The sequence below is a fragment of the Cryptomeria japonica genome, chromosome 2, assembly GCF_030272615.1.
Source record: "Cryptomeria japonica chromosome 2, Sugi_1.0, whole genome shotgun sequence".
Lineage (NCBI taxonomy): Eukaryota > Viridiplantae > Streptophyta > Pinopsida > Cupressales > Cupressaceae > Cryptomeria > Cryptomeria japonica.
Window position 1 is genome coordinate 85,658,828 of NC_081406.1, and position 19,850 is coordinate 85,678,677.

Consider the following 19,850-nt stretch of genomic DNA (forward strand, 5'->3'; position numbering starts at 1 on the left):
GAAATGGAAAAAATGAGTTCCTTTCTTTGATTTTAGATGTTGTTGTCTATATTTAGGTTTAGGTATGTCTAAAGGGATGTGAGTCCTTGGGAGACCCCATATCCCTTTATTTTTAATTAGTTTTGTGTATTTTATAAAAAACTGAACACTTTTGAGTGCTGGGTCATAGAGGATAGCTAGCAATCCTTGGGATATCCAGATGCCTTTGGGGACTGCTAGCTGTCCCCTGTTAGCTTTTCAAAGCCACCAAAATGTTTCCTGAAATTCTGAAAATTTTGGGATGGGGCTGGAAATTTCCTATGCCTCTGTGTGTCCCTGAAATGTCGCCTATAGGGGATGGGTTCATTAGCTTGGGGCTCTTGTAATTACAACTCTTTTTTTTTTCCTAATTTGAAGTCAACATCAAAGAAATGTAATCATCAATGCATTGACAGTGTGCATTGAATCGTTTAATATAAGGAACATGTTCACGTAGGAATGAATAACCATTTCTGAAAAAGTGATTCATGTTTGCTGAAGTGCCTTATATGAATTTTAGTTCCCGCTTACTTGCTTTGTTTTCATTTCTGATTCATTTTCTTAATCATGTGGGTATGATGAACAGGCATCTTCTAGTAGAATATCTGCCAAAAGAATGAGGTCAAAAATGAGTAAAGCATGGATGTCATTTCTTAAGCTTCCACTCCCTGTGGAGGTGTACAAGAAGGTAATGACGTGGTGATGTTTATTAATTTTGAATGATCACAGGTAACTTTGTGCATTTGAAAGTGACCGTGAAATATGCTCAAGAAATGTGGGGCTAGCCCAAAATCTCAATTTGAACATTATTTTAATGTATTGTTTCTTTTTAACCCATAATAACTGGGTGAATATTAATGGAGGCCCTCTTAATATGTACCTATTTATGAGTTGTAGTATGTAACCCATTTATGAGTTTTAAGCTTACTCTTCACACTTGCATCCCTGGTTTCATTAATATTGGGAAACTTAAAAATCTCAATACTCCAAAGGATGGCCTTTACCAATTTATTTTGTTGTGATAAAAGTCACGTCATCTACTTCTGTGCTTGTTGTTTGGTTAGAGAGGAGAAACGAATGGTTGCAGAAAGAAGCAATGTTGTACTAAGAATTGGAAGAGTGTAGTCGAAAACTTCTGAGATGCCATAGTAGAAAGTGGGGATGCCTAAATCAGGAAATGATTGAAACATGGTGAATGCCTTGAGTGTTATTAATGATAAATTTAATACCTATTTCCATTTCAATTCACATATTATATCACAGAATTAATAAAGGAAAGACATTTCAATCATGTTGCAGATGACCTTACAGAAAGTTTGATGAACCTTGATGCCAGCATCAAACCTGTAACATGCAACACTTGGATTTCTATGTTGATGATCCCTAAGCAGGGTGGATATTCCGTTCCTTGCTTTATCAACATAAAGATAAAGGGCTCCAATCATTGGACTTATGCACTTAGTGTTTTAGAAGTGACGTGCATATGACAGTGTCAACATGGGGTTTTCTTGAACAAAACATCATTAGATGATTAGTAGTAAAAGAGAGTAAACATGGCATGACATGACTCAGCAGTTGACTTGGAGAAACCCAGTTCAGGTGAAAAATAAAGAAGAGTGTGATGAAATCTTCTGAAGTCACTAACATTGACATCTGACAGCTGGAATTGATATCCTAACACCTAAACCAGCAAAATCTTCCACTCTCAGACCTATCAACTGCTCTAACATTCATACATAACTCCCCTTCGACAAATTCCAAAGGGATTGTTATGGCTTGTTCTTCAGTTACAAGAGAATGACAAATAAGTTTTGATGTACCCAAAGCTCTGGAGTTTGAAAGAAATGCCAACTCTTTGTTCATGATGCTTCTTGCGCTTATCTAGTTGTATGCAACCAAACATGTATCTTGTGGGATGTTTGATATTGACAAATTTGATTCTTGTTGATCCTGTCAGTTTTGGTAACTTTTTAAGCTGTTTGGAACCCCTCTGGGTGTTTGGATCACCTTGATGGCTCCCCTTCAATTGGTATTCATCTAAGCATAGATGAAAAACTCTGCGTGCCACAAGAAAACTCGCAAGTAATTGCGAGCCCTAATGGTGCGCGAGTCACTCGCTGCTAAACTTGGCAATGAGTTTTCATACCCACTGCAATTTTTGGGCGTCAAAATCACTAAAACTTGCCAAAAATCGTCTGAAAACTTGGTGCGAAACACGAAAAAATGACTCAAGTCCGAAAAGGCGTAAACACCTAAATATTTCGGCATTTCATTTCATTGTGCGACTGTAACAACAGGAACAAAAAAAAAAGACACGATTTTTGCACGCGCGACGTGACTAGGGTTTGATGTGAATCGATTTGCAGCAAAAAAAATGCATGAATTTCAGCTTTCAGGTTTCCAGTCGAACAGTTCTAAGTTTTTTAATTTTTTTTCCTTAACAAATATATTGGATAGAATCATAGAAGGATTTGTTTAAATTTTTAATATCGATTTCTTCCTTATGATGTAATATATTTAATATCGATTTCTTCTTTATTACTGTATATGAGGTAATGAGGTCACCTTAATATGTTACCTCATTACCTCATATACAATAATATATTTATACACAGTAAGATTATTGTATTATAGTCATATGGACTAAGTGGTCTTCACATTGACTATGGCAGGTAAGGGGTTCAAGTCCTCAAGTCGTTATGAGATGAGTGGGCCGTTATTGTAGGATGAGATCCAAAACACTCACGCATTAGTGGAAGAGCAAAGGAGCATTTGGGAAAATAATGGCTGCACCATTCTTTTTGATGGATGGACAGATGGTAGGAATAGGACACTCATCAATTCTCTAGTTGCTTCAGGGGGACAGTTAGTATTTTTAAAATCAATTGATGCCTCAAATGGATGAGGTGGTGATGGATGTGGGAGTGCAGAATGTCATCTAGTTTGTGACTGATAATGCAGCTGCATATTTGGCAGACGACAAACTTCTAATGGCTAGGCATTCGACATTATTTTGGAGCCCTTGTGCTGCCCATTGTCTTGACTTGCTCCTTGAGGACATAGGGAAACTAAGCTGGGTGAAGAAAGTGGTTGAAGATGGAAGGAATATCACCAAATACATCTACAATCACACATGGGTCTTGAATCTTATGAGAGAGCACACTGATGGTAAGGATCTTGTGCAATCGGGTGTCGCATGCTTTGCTACCAATTTCCTCACCTTGCAGAGCATACTAATTGCATTGCCCAACTTGAAGCAGTTGTTTGTGAGTGAAAGAAGGTTGGGGAGTCCTTATGCTACGAAGCCTGAAGTAGAGAAGGTTGTGGTTGCCATTTTTTATTCTAATTTTGCTAAGATGGTGGAGAAGATCATCAATGTAAGTTTTGAAACTTTAATTGATGATTTATTATTTAATTTTCTAATATTACAATCTGCTGATTTTGTTAAATTTTTTACATCTAGGTGTCGGAGCCGTTGGTGAGGGTGCTATGAATGGTGGATGGGGATCATAACTCCATGGGATATCTATATGAGGCCATGGATAAGGCCAAAGAGGCGACTCAACACTTGTATGGGTCAAACAAGACCAAGTATGAACCCATATGGCACATAATTGATCGAAGGTGGAACCATCAACTCCATCAACATATTCATGCTGCTGCCTACTACTTGAATCCCAATATTTTCTACTCCTTGAGTATCAGAGAAGATGCAAAGGTTAAAGTTGGCCTCAACACATGCATTCGGAGATAGGTTGATGATAAGAACCTTCGAGACTTCATACTTGATGATTTGCAGAGCTATAAGAAGGCCACAGGGCCATTGTTTTCTTCACTTGATTGCAAACGTAGGAGAGACACCCTCCGACCAGGTAAAAAAAACATATGTTTAATTTTATTTTACTATTTATTTCTCTCTTTAAGATTATTAAAATCTTTGCAAGTTATAAATGACATTTTTTATCCTTGCATATTTGTGGTGGGAAGAATATGGTGCCACAATGCCTAATCTTCAAAAGCTTGCCATCCGCATATTATCGCAGCCTTGTAGTGCTTCTGGTTGTGAGCGCAACTGGAGTGTTTTTGAGGCCATCCACTCAAAAAAGCGCAATAGGTGGACTCAACAACACTTGAATGATCTTGTCTATGTGCAGTACAACCTTCGATTGCATGAGAAGAAGGTGCAAGGGCAAGATTCACGTGAAGCACTTGACTTGGATGACATTGATCTATATTCAACATAATGGGTTGCTGCTCCTGATGATGTTGATAATGATTTGGATCCATTCTTTACTGATGAGCAGCTAAGTGAGTTGGAGAGGGCAGGAGAGGAATGGGATGTGGAAGTGGCAGCACGTGAGGAGGAGTGTGAGGTTGATCATGCAACAAAGTCACCTATTGAAGATGTTGCCACTACTTCAGCACCACCCCCCCAGCGGCAACAATCTGTTTTGAGCTTTAGTCGTAGGCACAATTTATGATTTCTCATTTTCATTGACACCAAAGCTTGAACTTGATATGTAATCAAAATTTCAAAGGTTGTAGTTGTTTTGTGGTCTATGACACTATGTCACTATGATACATTGATAAAAAAAAATTGGGCTTGATGAGTCATGGCCGAGTCCAAGTTTTTAAACTATGATTTATACAATTTCTGCTTAATAAGATAATTGTCCCCACAACTTTTTGCTGTCACCTTTGTGGTAGATCTTCTCCACTGAAATATCTCATGTAATATTAATATGTGAGTAACATTAGTTTTGATTTGGAAGAATGTTAGAAAACTTAGAATGCCTTGCACGTTATAATCCTATGATTGTAAAATTTGACTTGGTTCCATATCCTTGTATGTAAATTACCAACCTTGCATTATTTATACAAACTATGCTTAGTAGGATAACATAACTGGTCCCCTAAAATTTTGGCCTGTCACTTGTATAGTAGCTCTTATCCGTTGGACATCATACATTTTATGAATATGTGAACGGAAGCTTTATTTGGATTTAAAAGAATGTTAGAAAACTTATAATGCTTTTGATTTTTTAACTTATCATATACACTTAAAAAAAACTTATTGTCATGTTAAATGTTTGCAGGTTTTGGCTAACTTGCATAAAACTGTGGTTCCATACTTGTCAAATCCAATCCTGCTGAGGTAAAAGATTTTTAATGCGCATATTAGTGCTTTTAGAAAGCATGCTGTTCCTTATATTAAATGGTTGATAAGTGATTATTGTGTCTCAAATTGTCGTGGTTTCATGAATTCATTTATAGAGAGCTTTAATCATTTCTAACAGTTTTTTTTAATAACATTTGCAGTGACTTTCTTACACGGTCATATGATATTGGGGGCATAACCAGTGTGATGGCACTAAATAGTCTTTTCATACTGATTACACAGCATGGCTTAGAGTATCCCGATTTTTACAACAAGCTTTATGCACTCTTAGAACCATCAATATTTATGGCAAAATATCGATCCCATTTTTTTGAGGTAATGTTTGTTTGCTAAGTTGCAATTTTACTTTCATCTATGTGATGATTGGTCCAATGCAAAGTTGCATAAATCCCAAATACTTTGCCTCACCTTATATCATCTTTGGGTTGGATCTACCTGATAATATGTAAGAATCCTTTTCAAGCATATGATTTGCTTTATATTTAATTGTCTTAGTTAATTAAACACTTTGAAAAATGGAAGTGATTGTCAAGTTATATGTTTTTTTGTAAGTTAGTTAACAAAGATGATATTTCACTTCTTTGGGGTTTGGATAATAGTAGATAATGTTCTTCTCTCTTGATTCACAGTTCAAGATATTGTGTTTTATTCTTCCCAAATGTTTGAATATGTTTTAAAGTGATTCCATAAATTCAGATAAGCTGTCAGGAGATGCATTACAGATCTGTGATTACTGCTTACGATTGAGACAATATGACCAAAAGGTAAAACATTCTATAATCAGCAATATTGGTATTAGAATTAACATAAAGATAACATTCGATAAACCAATAGTAGCAAAAATCTTTTGGGGAAATAAATAGAAAACAAAAAAGATTAATCTTTAAAAAAAAATAAGGGTTAAATAGGGAAAAATTTAGATTTTCAAAAATCGTAAACAAATGCAAATAAAAAGGAGAAAAACCTGATGTTTTTTAAAATTTAAAGGCATTTTAATAGCATAGATATATAGAGAGCAAATAAAATTGAGAGTGCCAATTTTTTGACAACCAACAATGGTTTAAACTTTAAGCTCTTAATTATGAAAGATTAGTATCTAATCCAAATTGAAGCCAACAATAATAGATTTTTTTTCATTTTGAGTTCTAACAAAAACTGAGAGTCAAAGCGGATGCTGCATCCTCCTCCTATGTATATACATTGATTGAATGTTCGAAAATGCAGGGCTTATGCGACATTTTAGTATCATAAGTGTGTTCTAATATCTCTATATTGTCTGCTTTTTTTTTTCTGGCTAAATCTATTATTGTTTTAGCGAGGTTCTCCCCATCTCTAATGTATATGATTAATGCATTGTTTGAAAACTTGGACTCAGACTTGCCTTGGCAACCCAAAATCTTGACTTAGATTCGAAACTTGCCATGGACTTGGCAAAAAACTTGGCAAAAGAAAACTCACAGTTAAAAATAAAAAATGAATGCATTTAGAGAACATAAAAGTCTAATTTGAATATCAATTTGTCATAATTCAAAAATTACACGTCATATGATCATCAAAACTCTCAAAATTTTAAATTTTCAGTTGCTATCTTTCTTATGTTCAGGTGCCGGAAGAGTTCAAGCCTAAGACTTGGGAGTCTTGGAGTAGGACTCAACTAGACTCAGCTTGGGAGTCTGGTCGACTCAGCTTGGCCTAATCAAATTTGTCAAGAACTCAACAAGGATTCAAACTATGGGTTAATGTATAACAAAAATTGAACACAAACTGATTACCAAGATATTTGATATTAAACAATGTAGGAAAAGCATTCTTAAATAAGTATACAAATGCTTTATCCAAAGAGGATAAGAGCGACAAATAAGAGGATAAGATTCTCAATTAGTAAAGCCAAACAAATAAAGAATATTCCTAAAGTCTAACCTAAAAGCTATATGATCATTATAAATAAAACATTACTTTAATACCCTGCCTTAATGGTCAATCTACTAACTACACCAAACTTATCCCCAAATTTTACAAATTTATTAAGACTCAAAGACTTGGAAGGAATGTATGCAATTTGATCCTTGGAAGGACAATACTGCAACATAAATGACCCATCTTCTACGAGTTGTCAAATGCAATTACTATAAAGTTCCACATTTTTGGTATGCTCGTGGAAGACTAGATTCTTGGCAAGTTTTTGTGCACCTTGATTGTCATAGAACAAGAGTTAAGGCTTTGCTTAAGGCATCTTCATGTTTGAAAGCACTCTTCTAAGCCATACTACCATGCTACTTTGATTGCTCCTCGATATTTTGCTCTTGTTTAGGATAGAGCTATTGCTTGCTGTTTCTTGCTACTCCATGTGATTGGACTTGCGCCAATTAGAAAACTGAGATAATACAGAAGGAAAGGTACATAACAAAATTGCTGAAGAAATTGGTGCAATATTATTGATTAAATAATACTTATTTATACAATAGTGAAGGCAAACAACTTCCCTACAAATCTGCTAAATAGACTGACAACTAATTGCTGAATGATGACAGCTAGCTGGAGAAAAGAGGACAACAAAATGAAAGTGTTTGAAATCAAATTGAATAGCTCAGCTATTATACACTCTAGGTTTATTGATCAGTTGGAGCATTATATTCCAACACCCCCTTAATGCTACAAGTTACCATAGTTCAAAAACTTGTGGACTCGCCACAGACTCGTGAGTCTAGTGGCGCCACGAGTCGACTCGCAAGGCGAGTCCTGGCGAGTCTTTCGCTTGGACTTGCGAGTCTTTTGACTAGATTTGTGCAACCCAGAAAACAGGTCAAAAATTATCTAAATCTTTTTTTTTCAAGCCAGTCTCATTCTCTTCATCAGAATATATTCGCGAGTCTTTTTCCTTTCTTATACTTTAAGTTATATTTCATGTATATATTGGTAGGATGTTTGAGAGTGGTTTTAGATCTCTAGGAATTATAATGCAAATTCTAGGTTTTAGAAGATCTTTTAAATTTTCAGACAGTCAAATTTCAGTAATCAGTAGGCTCCTATTAGCATTCTCTTGCTCTCTTTATCTCACTCACTTTATCTGCCCTGAATTTTAGACCTATCTATCTCCCTATCACTCTTCTTCTATCCCCTCTCTCTACCACTCTCTATCTCAGTCTCTCCTCTCTCCCCTAAAATCTAGATCTATCATTATATGTAATTTTGTAAACATTTATAAACTTATGCTGCTATTATACATTTTAAAGTTTGAAACTATGAGTATGAATGATGAAATTTCAAATATTGAGTGTTTGGAGATCATATGACATGTGTAATGTTTCAATTATGGCTCTTATATTCTCTAAATGCTCTAATTTCTTTATGTTTTTTTGTAAAACTGCGGTTTTTTTTTTGCCGAGTCTTTCACGAGTCCGAGTCCAATTTTTTGGTTTGCCGAGTCTTTCACGAGTTTGAGTTTTAAAACTTTGGCTACAACATCAAACTAACAACATGAAACAAAACAATACATTATATAGAAGCCACTCTTTAAAAATAGTTCATAGACCAGTAAGACTTCTTCAAGTTGCTCCCAACTGTTGGTATAGTCATGCAGCTATCATCAAAGTTCCCAACACCTTTGGACACCATTTGCACATGAAGTGTCTCATCACCCTCGTAAGGGCATGATGCTAAACTTCTAGATTTTCTGGATCTCCCTTGAACTATTGGACACCAATCCTCACATGTATGTTTCATAACCTCAATGAGGTATAGTTTCTCTGATCCTGTAGCACCTCAGACTGTTGAGCATCCATCTAGCATCTATCATATCTATTCCTATCTTCAAAGGATTGTCCTCTTCAAAACGGTATAAGTTCTTCATCTTCAATGATGTCATTATCACTGACAACATTTGGTGGTTCCCCAACAATAGCTATATTTGCGGATTCTCTAACTTTACCTTTGAGAAGGTCATTTGCACAAATTTTACAATTAACTGTAGTATGACCTAATTTCTTGCAGTAGTAATATTCAATCTCATTCTTACCTGACATTATCTTTCCCTTTTCTTTGAGTATAATGCAAGTTCAAGCTAAGTGTCTTCTCCGGGATCTCAAATTGTTTATATGATTAGCCATAGTAATATTATCAGACATCTTGAATCTAAATAATTGCAGCTTTAAAGAGAATTTTGCATTTGTTGCTTTTGCTGCAAACAACTTATTTAATTCATCCCAGATTTCTTTAGAGGATTTTTCTAGATCAACATGATGTAATTCTGAATCTGATAGAGCAAGACCATAATGGCTTGGCTTTCTTCTCTACTTCCCAATCAATTTTCTTTTAGCATTTGCAGGTACTACTTCAGTGCCACTAACTATACCCCATAAACTTTTGTTCATCAATTGCATTTTTTCACCTTCTATGTGTGAAAATTATGACCATTGTATTTTTCTAGAGGTACATCCATTTCCAAATACTTCTATGATGAAAGACAACAAAATACCTTTAAATGTTGCACAGCAGATTTACACCCTCACACACTGGTAGCAACTTCTTCTCATTATTTGTCTTTTGTTTGAACCCTTTTAGCTGCTCAAACTCTGACAGCTCCTCTTTCATATTATGGGCAGACTGAATCCCCGAACTTCAACGAAATCTCTTGGCTGAGCACAACCTCTTCCTAGGAGCAGAAGTGAGAACTACAGGGATTGTATGGCAGATAAGTTGTTATTTGAACTATTCATATGAACTCCTAAAAAAATTGCCATTACAAATATAGAGAAAAACAAAATCAAACAGCACTTTCTCTGATACCAAATTAGAAAACAGAGATAATACAGGAGGAAAGATATAGAACAAAATTCTATAAGAACTAGGTGCAATATTATTGATTAAATAATGCTTATTTATTTAACAGTGAAGCCAAACAGCTTCCCTACAAATCTGCTAAATAATCTAACAACTAACTGCTGAATAATGACAGCTAACTGGAGAAAAGAGGACAACAAACTGAAGGTGTTTGAAATCAAATTGAATACCTCAACTGTTATACACTCTAGTTTTATTGATCAGTTGGAGCATTATATTCCAACAGTGCCAAGGTTGAAAACATAACTAAGCTTTGTACTTGTCAAGAGTACCATCTTTCTTGTACTAAACCAATGGGTTTTTTCGATGGTGGAAGATCGAAGAGATCCCAAATCTTAATTTTTAATAAGACTTTCATGTTTGGTGGCCATGGCCTTTTCCGTTTAGGTTTTCCTTTTGCCTCAAACACTTGTGACTTATAAACTCCCTAATTATTAGCCATTAGAGAAAAAGTTGATTGTGACTTGCTTGCTCTTTCCTCTTGATGATCTACTCTTTACCATTTCATTGTCTCGAACATCTCCAATGGTGCTTTCTCACCACTTTGGTCTCTTCTTAGGAGCGTCTCCATCCAAATCATTGTTGTTAACATGACTTGGGCTACATGGTCCTATGTTATTTGGATGTTGATCTAGGTTATCATCATAAGTTCTAGTAAGTTCTAGTGCTATTACTTTCTTAGGAGAATCATGCTCAGAATCTTCCCCCTTCAGGTGGAGCTAGCTAAAGTTGGACGCCTAAATCCTTAGCCATAATAGGTTGTTCTTCAGTAATCTTGATCTTTGAAAAAGGTTGGGAAGGCTCAACTTCTTCATTAATCACATCTCCATTGAAAGTCAAGTGATCAATGCCAACATCAATCATCTTGTATACCTTATGATTTTCATTGTACCTTGTAAGAATTAATTTCTTATTCTTGGGAGCTGACTCGGATCTTTTTTGTATCTAGAATCCCAAGTATATGCAATAAAACCAAAGACCTTAAGATTGCTAACTTCAAGTTTCCTCCCAGATTATGCTTTCTTTGGGGTCTTTTGCTCAACCACCTATGTTATAGATTTTTTTAGTAAATAAATTGCAGTTCTCCATCATACAATGGGTCATTTCCATGATGTATGGTTTTGCCTCGTAACCACTCAATTCACCCATGAAGTGTAGGGTGTTGTATATTGTTGTTTTATGACATGTTAAGTACAAATGTTAGTGAATTCTTTGGAATAGAATTGGCTTCCATTGTTAGATCAGAGTGATCATGTCACATCCAAACCCTTTTCGTACTAATGATTCAAACTTTTGAAATTCGTTAAGCACATCTGATTTTAATTTTAGAAAATACACCCACATTTTCCTACTAAAATCATCTACAAACAAATCAGAATAATTGGCACCAATGACTGATGTTGTGTTCATTGGTTTGTTTGAACAAGCTATAGGATTCTCTGGCTCTCCAAGCTTGTACATTCTCAAATGGAGTTGTGTGTTACTTCCCTACTTGGCAAGCTCCACAAACACCTTCTATTTGCTATTGGATGTCAGGTAATCTATTTATTGAATTCTCTCGAGCCAATTGAGACATATAGGATAAGTTAAGGTGCCCATATTGTTGATACCAAAGCATATTGATATTAGATGCATTCTTGGCTACCAATGCACACTCTTTGACCGCCTATTATCAACTAGTTCATACAATCGATGATCTTCGATATAAACTACAACAGTCTCTTTGGTCTCCTTGTCACCTATGTAGCATTTATGTTTCCTAAAAATGATATTTAGATTGGGACAATGAAACATAATTTGACTCACATATAGTAAATTAAGCTCCATTCTCGATCCATAATACAAATTGAGAAAAAGTAAAATTTTCGCTTTGGAGGATATTTGCACATTACCTCTATCAACAATTGTGTGCTATTCACCACCACCAAAGATACTAAATCAAAGCAAGTTGTGTGTTCCATGAGCCAATTTTTTCAGTGGGAGAAAAGATGTAATGCTTTTGAATCTACATACCATGCAAATGATGAGACTGATTTGCTAATCGTTTGGCCACAAATACATATAAGGCTAATTTTTTCTCCTTAGAATGCTTTGCAACATGATTCTTTTGGAGAGGCCCTCTTTGGTTGTATTTTTGTTTAGCTAACCTCTTTTTATAGTGCTTCTTCATATGACCCATCTTGCCACAATAATATCATGTTATTATTTTTGGATATTTTAAAATATCCTCATTATTACCTTGTCCTTTATTCTATGACCATTTGCCTTTGCTCTTTATCTTTGGTTGCAAATGTCTATTCAACACTTTGTGTTTCATTGCTTCTACCAAATTGTTTTTTCCATCTGTCTTGTGTTGGACATATGTTGTCATTGATGTCAAAGGAGTGGTCACTGATGGAGTTTGTTGGACATATGTTATCAGTTGAGTTTCAGACATGCTGCTTACTTTTGCAACATCCGGAATGTTGGAGATATTATATTATTGTCTTGTCATGTTAGAGCATTTCGAGTTGCGGAAGTACTATGCATTGATATGATTGTAGAACCAGTTGGGATGTGGCTATATTATCATGGTGCATCTATTCATGCTGATGGAAGTGTTTCGGAAGTTTGATCCAGAGTGATTAGGTAGTTATCTAGACAGTGAGCTTGGTCTATTGTGATCCACATTTCTTCATGCTTAGGGGTTATGTCCCACGGTTTGAAAGTAGAGTATGTCTACACATGTTTTATCAATACCCAAATTTTTTTCGAAGTTGTGGTGCAATGGAACATAATGTTTGTTTTGCCAGTTTGGCTACTATTTGGTTGGCCACAAAGATGAAAAAATCTTAATTGGAAATAAATCTTTTGGCCGAAATTTTTTAAAAAATCGGGAAAGGGCAAAAAATATGGGAAAAAATCGGCAATAAATCAGCAAAATTATCGAACATTTGAAAATATATAATTTTTAAAAATATTCTAAAAAAACACACATACACTAAATTTATAGAACACAATAACATATTACAGGTTTCCATCATATATAAATCATAGTTTGAGTCAAATACATACCATATAGTAATATACCAAAAAATAAGTTCAAGTTCTAAATACGTTTGAGTCAAATACATATTGTAGAGTCTAGACCAGAAAACAAATACAATTTCTGAAGTTTGAATACATATTAAGTTTAAGCTTTCATATCAATGAAAAATAGGAATCATAGATTGTGTCTACAACTAAAGCTCAAAAAACTCTGTTGCCGTTGAGTGGGTGCTGAAGTAGGTGGTGTTGCAGTTGCTGCTGCTGCTGAAATATCCTCAACAGGTGAGGAATCTGCCTCGTCTGGATCAGCAAACTCATCTCCTACGTCCTCACGTCCTGCCACTTTTGCCGCCCATTCAGCTGCCTCCCTCTCCATCTCAGCTAAGTGATCGTCAGTGAAAAATGGATCCACATCAACATCACTAGTAGCACCATTAGGTTCAACAATCCAATCCATTGTATATGGATCGATCTCATCTATGTCAAGTGCATCATATGAATTGTTTCCTTGTACCCTCTTTTTATGCAATCGAAGGATGTACCGCACATATACAAGGTCATTCAAGCGCTTTAGAGTCAACCTATTGTGCTTTTTGTGTGAATGGCCTCAAAGACACTCCAATTGCGCTCACAACAAGAAGCACTACAAGGCTGAGATAATGTGGACTGCAAGCCTTTGAAGATTAGGCATTGTGGCACCATAATCTTCCCACCACAGATTTGCAAGGATACAAATTGGCATTTATAACTTGGTAAAGATTGTTATAAACTTAAAAATTGAAATAAATGGTAAAATAAATTTAAGAACACTTTTTTTTTTACTTGGCAGCAGGGTGTCTCTCTTACGAATACAAATAGGTGAAGAAAACAATGGCCCATCTTCCTTCTTGTATCTCTGCAACTTATCAGCAATGAGGTCTTGAATATTTTCCTTAGCAACCAACCTCTGAATACATGTGTCGAGGCCAATTTGAACCTCTGCATCTATTTTGAAAGTACGAGAGAAAAAGAACTTGGGGTTCAAATAGTAGGCAGCAACATGGATATGTTGGTGGAGTTGTCGGTTCCACCTTCGATGAATTATGCGTCATATGGGTTCATATTTGGTCCTGTCTGACCCATACAAGTGTTGGATTGCCTCTTTGGTCTTATTCATGGCCTCATATAGATACCTTATGGGGTTTTTATCCCCATCCACCATCCCTAGAACCCTCACCAACGGTGTTGACAACTAGACATGAAAAATTTAACAAAAATCAGCAAAGTGTAATATTAGAAAATTAAAAAATAAATCATCAATTGAAGTTTGAAGTTCGAACACTTACATTGATGATCTCCTCCATGAGTTTGGCAAATCTATCATAAAAAATGGCCTTCACGACCTTGTCTGCTTCAAGCTTCCTACAATAAGGGCTCTACAACCATCTTTCACAGACAAACATCCTCTTCAGGTTGGGCAATGCATGTAATATGCTTTGTAAGTTGAGAAAATTAGTGGCGAAATGTGTGACTCCTAAACGCACAAGATCCTTACCATCAGTGTGTTGTCTCATAACTCCAAGACCCCTGTGTGGTTGTAGATGTACTTTGTGATTTCCTTTCCATCTTCAACCACATTTTTCACCCAACTAAGTTTCTCTATGTCCTCAAGGAGCAAATCAAGGCAATGAGCAGCACAAGGGCTCCAAAATAATGTTGGATGCCTAGCCTGTAGAAGTTTACTGACTGCCACATATGAAGCTGGATTATCGGTCACAACCTGAACAACATTTTGCACTCCTACTTTGGTCACCACCTCATCCAACATGTTGCACAAGGTTTCTGCATTCTTCACTTCATTTGAGGCATCAATTGATTTTAAATTTACCACCTGTCCCCCTGAAGCAACTAGAAAGTTGACGAGCGTCCTATTCCTCCTATCCGTCCACCCATTAGATAAAGTGGTGCAGCCATTCCTTTCCCAAATCCTCCTTTGTTGTTCCACTAGCTGATGTGTGCTTTGGACCTTATTCTGCAATAATGGCCCACTCAACTCATAACGACTTGGGGTCTTGAACCCCTTACCTAACATGGTCAATCCATTGACCAATTGCTCCCAATATGAACTATCAACAATACTAAAAGGAATATTGTGGTAATGCCAAAATCTAGCCAATGCCACCTTTGTCTGCTGATGCACTTCCTTATTCCATGAAGTACCTAACAATCCAGGTTGAGCACCAGGAGTGTTACGAGGAATGAAAAAACTAGATATATTGCTGCCCACCCCAATATGTTGTGACCCTATAGAACTGATATCTCTCATTGGGGCTGCCATTGCCTCTGGTGTCCTCTTTTTTCTGCCTTCTTTTGCTCAAATTCTGAAAGCCTTGCTTTTGCTTCCCTCTGAACCTCTTCAGGACAATTGTCACATATCGTAATATTCTGTCCGGTGATTTGTGCAAGGTGATATTTGAGTCGGTGTATGCCACCGGTCATAGTTTTCGTGCAATGGCTACAAATAACCTCTCCTACCACTGCACCTGGTGTGCAATGTTTCCACAAAGGATCCCTCTTTCTACCACCACTTCTACTTGCAGAAGCCACTGTTTTTTATAAAAATTCGAAAAAAACTTAGCAAAGCTGCAAAAGAGACCAAACATAGATCAATATAAAATTATAAATAAATCTATGTATTTAGTCTACAATCAGAAATATAAATTATTAAATAGTAATACTGTCACAAATCTGCAATCAGAATCTTATTGCAAATTTGTGATAGTATTATCATTAATCAGAAATATAGCCAAAATATCATATAAATTATTTCTATAATTAATCTCATAGAAAATAATAAATACTGTCCCAGACAATATAAATACTGTCACATAAAATATAAAATTTATATTTTCTGTGACAGTATTTATATTGTCTGGGACAGTATTTTGAAATTTCCTCAAAAATTAATTTAGAGTTTTAGTCTATACAATCAGAAATATAAATTATTAAATAGTAATACTGTCACAAATCTGCAATCAGAATCTTATTGCAAATTTGTGATAGTATTATCATTAATCAGAAATATAGCCAAAATATCATATAAATTATTTCTATAATTAATCTCATAGAAAATAATAAATACTGTCCCAGACAATATAAATACTGTCACATAAAATATAAAATTTATATTTTCTGTGACAGTATTTATATTGTCTGGGACAGTATTTTGAAATTTCCTCAAAAATTAATTTAGAGTTTTAGTCTATACTATATTATTTAGAATCAGAATATTAGAATTAATTAATATGCAAATAGCTATACTGGTATCAGAAGATTAATTAATTTTAGACCAAACTGGTATCATTAATCTGAAATGCAAATAGTTATACTATAACTATATATAATCTCGAATATACTATATAGTTATAGTTTATAATATATATAGTTTATATAGGGTATCATTAATATGGAATGTAATATATAGTTATAGTTTATACGATTAATTTTTTTTTTAAAATGCAGATGTGAAACGGATTTATACTTTATTCCACAAAATGTAAAACTGGTTTTTTAGAATGCAGAAAATATTAATAAACCTGCGAATCTACCTCTGCAACCCGTCAGCTGTCTCCCTCCTGTTGGCCGTTACATCTCCTCAGTTGCGCTGCGCGTTAAAAAAAAAGAACTTTTTGCCCACAAAAATAAACTTTTAGGTTTTGCAAAAATCATAATGTTTTATGCACTTTTTAAAACGCGATTTTTTCCAGTTTTGTGCCCAATTTAATCGCGAATTTTTCTGGAAAAGTCTGGCGATTTAAAAAAAAAATCGGTTGCAATTTTAACAGCGATTAAATCGCCTAGGGTTTTGACTCGGGAAAAATTGCGATTTTGGCGATTTTTTCATCTTTGGTTGGCCGACTTAGTTCATGTTCTGGAGTGATGTGGCAGCAGTTTGATGCATGTGTTGCTGAAGATTAAGGCTAGATGCCCTTTTGGACTAGATAGACATGCATTAGGATTTGCAAGACGCGTTCCTTTGTGTGGAACCGTTTATGAGATTTTTTGGGCCAAACCTATTAAATGTTTGATGTGGCTTACTAGTAGAGGAGTTGTAGTGTGTGTGTCTGCTGGTGATTGTGCGTGGACAACCTTTGGGACCAGTTTAATCTACCTTGTGAAGCATGTGGCGTGTTCCTTTATTTTGTGCAACGTGTGGGCTAATTGGACTTGGGCTATTCCACATTTGGTGAAGAAGGTTTTGTGTGGCCAACCTGAAAATGGTTAATTATGTATTGGGCTGACTTCTGATTGTAATTGTAACACATATATATATATATATATATAGGTGTTAGATTCATTTCTATATGTATTTCTGAGGTTACAAGTTCATATCATGCAAATTTGAGAATGATGCTGAGTGTAGTCTTGATTTATGTGTAATGTCCCCTTTTTGTAAATGCCCTAGTTTTTGCCCTAGAATCACAAATTCCATTCAAATACGAGATGTAAGATGGTTAGAGGTGTAACTTTACCAATTAGATCTTGATTGAGACTCCTCAATTATGTTAGATTTAAGATCAATCTTTCCTCCTAGGGTTAGGAACATTATCTTAATCATCATTGTAGTTTACATAATGTGCATGTGGGATTCCCTTAACGCTTTTTCCAACATTCCGTCCACACTATGAAGCACCTGGGAGATCATGCAAGGTGCATTGAGCCTATCCATCAAGCCTAGGAGCTCGTTAATGGTGCCTGTTATCCGGCCTTCCAGCCCCACTTGGTGTTACTACTACGTGAATGGACCTTTTTGCTACTTGCCCTTCTCATATGTCCTTCCTTCCCTCCATAGTGGGATGGTGGATTGGTTATAAGCTTAAAATAATCTTCATCATCCTTAATTATGGAGACATTTCTACTTTATTAATTATACATTAGAAGGAATAGAATATCTGCATACATTCCTACTTCCTATCAAATGACAGTCCAATAACAAATTAGCCAAATTATATTGCCATGCATTCTACTTCATACCACAATATCTGATAAATATTTAACTGCTGTATATATATATATATATATATATATATTCTGAGGATATGAAAGAAGTAATCAGCAAACATCAAGTGAATAGCATCGAAGAGAAGGATAAGCATTTGATCTAATAAGAATTGCAGACTCAGAATATATATGTGACAGCAGTTACATATTTATCAGTTTTTCTATAGCGAATGGAAGGAGATGGAAATGGATATATGTTATTATAGTTAAAGTACCTACTTTGTTAACTTGAGCAAATAAACTGTAGTTTGGTTACTTTATTCACCTTATGATTTCATTTGGGGTCAACGCTCTCTTGTCTGTATTTATTTGTGGGTTTTAATTTTTATTCGTCATTACTATTAAGGTACCTAGGGTTTTTACTTGTTTTTGTGGGTTCTGTAATCTTTTTATTGACCAAAGGGCTTTCCAAATATATATATTTTTGCATTTTCTCTACCCATAGCATTGTCAGTTTTTTGTTCATGCTTTGCAGATGCCAATTTCTCAACCCTACCATGCTCAAAATCTGCATGTTGTTCTTTTATTCTGGTTTGCAGTGATCTTGTTTCTTCAATATAAGGAATTCGAAAAGAATAAGGGATTAAATATAATAATAAGATACTAAATCTTGACACTAGCAAAGAGGGATACAAATTATTTTTGCAGGTACAATACAGTTTTCAAACAAAAAATTATTTTAGAAAAAGAAAGAAAAGGTTTGTTGCTGGAAATGGATCAGATAGCTGAAAGCATCTTTCTTTATGGTGAAATACTCCAGAGTCCATTCCCGCAGACTTATTGCTGATTGAAAAGAAGTAAAAAGCAACAAAAAATAGTGATGAATCATAAAATGTTAGTAGACTTGATTTTTCCTTTGAATAAATTGTAGTTTTTGAAAAACATCGTAATCAATGTGTTTTTACCCCCCTTTTTCTATCAAATCGCTGTTAAAATGTGTTTAAATCATACATAATTTGACTTTGACCAACTTTCCCATTTTTTTAGAATCTTATCGATTGATGTATGTCTTGATGTATTGCTTGTGATGCATTATAGCATCACTATCTTCATGTTGGTTGGGTTGTGTATTGTCCCCACTTTGAAATATAATTTAATAATAAATAATAATAATAAAATTAAGATACACAAAAATACAAATAAAAATTAATGTAAAATATAAATGAATATAATTAAATTTTGATTAAAGTTAATGAATAGTCAAAAGGCATGGAATGATAAGTTGTGACCCCCCCAATTATGAGGTATAAAAGGGAGAAGAGAACTCATTTGAAGGGGGGATAGTTTGAAAATCAGAATTGCAGATCTGATTTAAATAAGAAGTGCAGATCTGATTATGAAAGGTCGTGTCCCTTTCATAGGGCAGAAGTAATGAAGAGTTGCACTCTTTCAAAGGGTGTATCTCTTGCCAAAGGGCATACATGATGAAGAGGTGTGACCTCTCCCTCACATTGAGAGATATAAAGGGAACGAATCAAAAGCATCTAGTGATATCACCATCGATCAGATCAGATCAGAACTGTTATTAAGTTACAAGCAGTAACATCCTTGCTCTTGGTGGTATGCATGGGGATGTGCTTAATATGTATGCTTAATATATGAAGCCTGATAATGTTCTTATGCAGAATTTAATAGTAATATTAATATGGACTGCAATATGTATGATAGTCATACTTAATTTCATACATATACATAATACATGAGAAGTTGTTTCCAAAGAGGGGCAATCTAAATCCAATCAATAGGA

The 19,850-nt window shown here is 35.1% G+C and overlaps 1 protein-coding gene and 1 long non-coding RNA gene across 4 annotated transcripts in view; both read left to right on the forward strand.

The window, feature by feature from the left end:
• The window catches only part of LOC131078821 (protein NUCLEOLAR COMPLEX ASSOCIATED 4), a 142,714-nt gene that overhangs the window by 68,972 nt on the left and 53,892 nt on the right, over nt 1–19,850 (forward strand). For 2 of the 3 annotated variants that reach the window (XM_058016600.2, XM_058016601.2), the window contains exons 8-10: nt 605–706; nt 5,115–5,173; nt 5,338–5,512. In XM_058016600.2, coding sequence (XP_057872583.2) covers nt 605–706; nt 5,115–5,173; nt 5,338–5,512 — 336 coding nt within the window. The remainder of the gene's footprint in view (nt 1–604; nt 707–5,114; nt 5,174–5,337; nt 5,513–19,850) is intronic. The other variant, XM_058016602.2, reaches the window with a different exon arrangement.
• Nucleotides 2,695–4,690, forward strand: LOC131078822 (uncharacterized). The gene is made up of 3 exons (XR_009113844.2): nt 2,695–3,395; nt 3,482–3,890; nt 4,006–4,690. It is a non-coding gene; the product is annotated as an uncharacterized LOC131078822 (long non-coding RNA).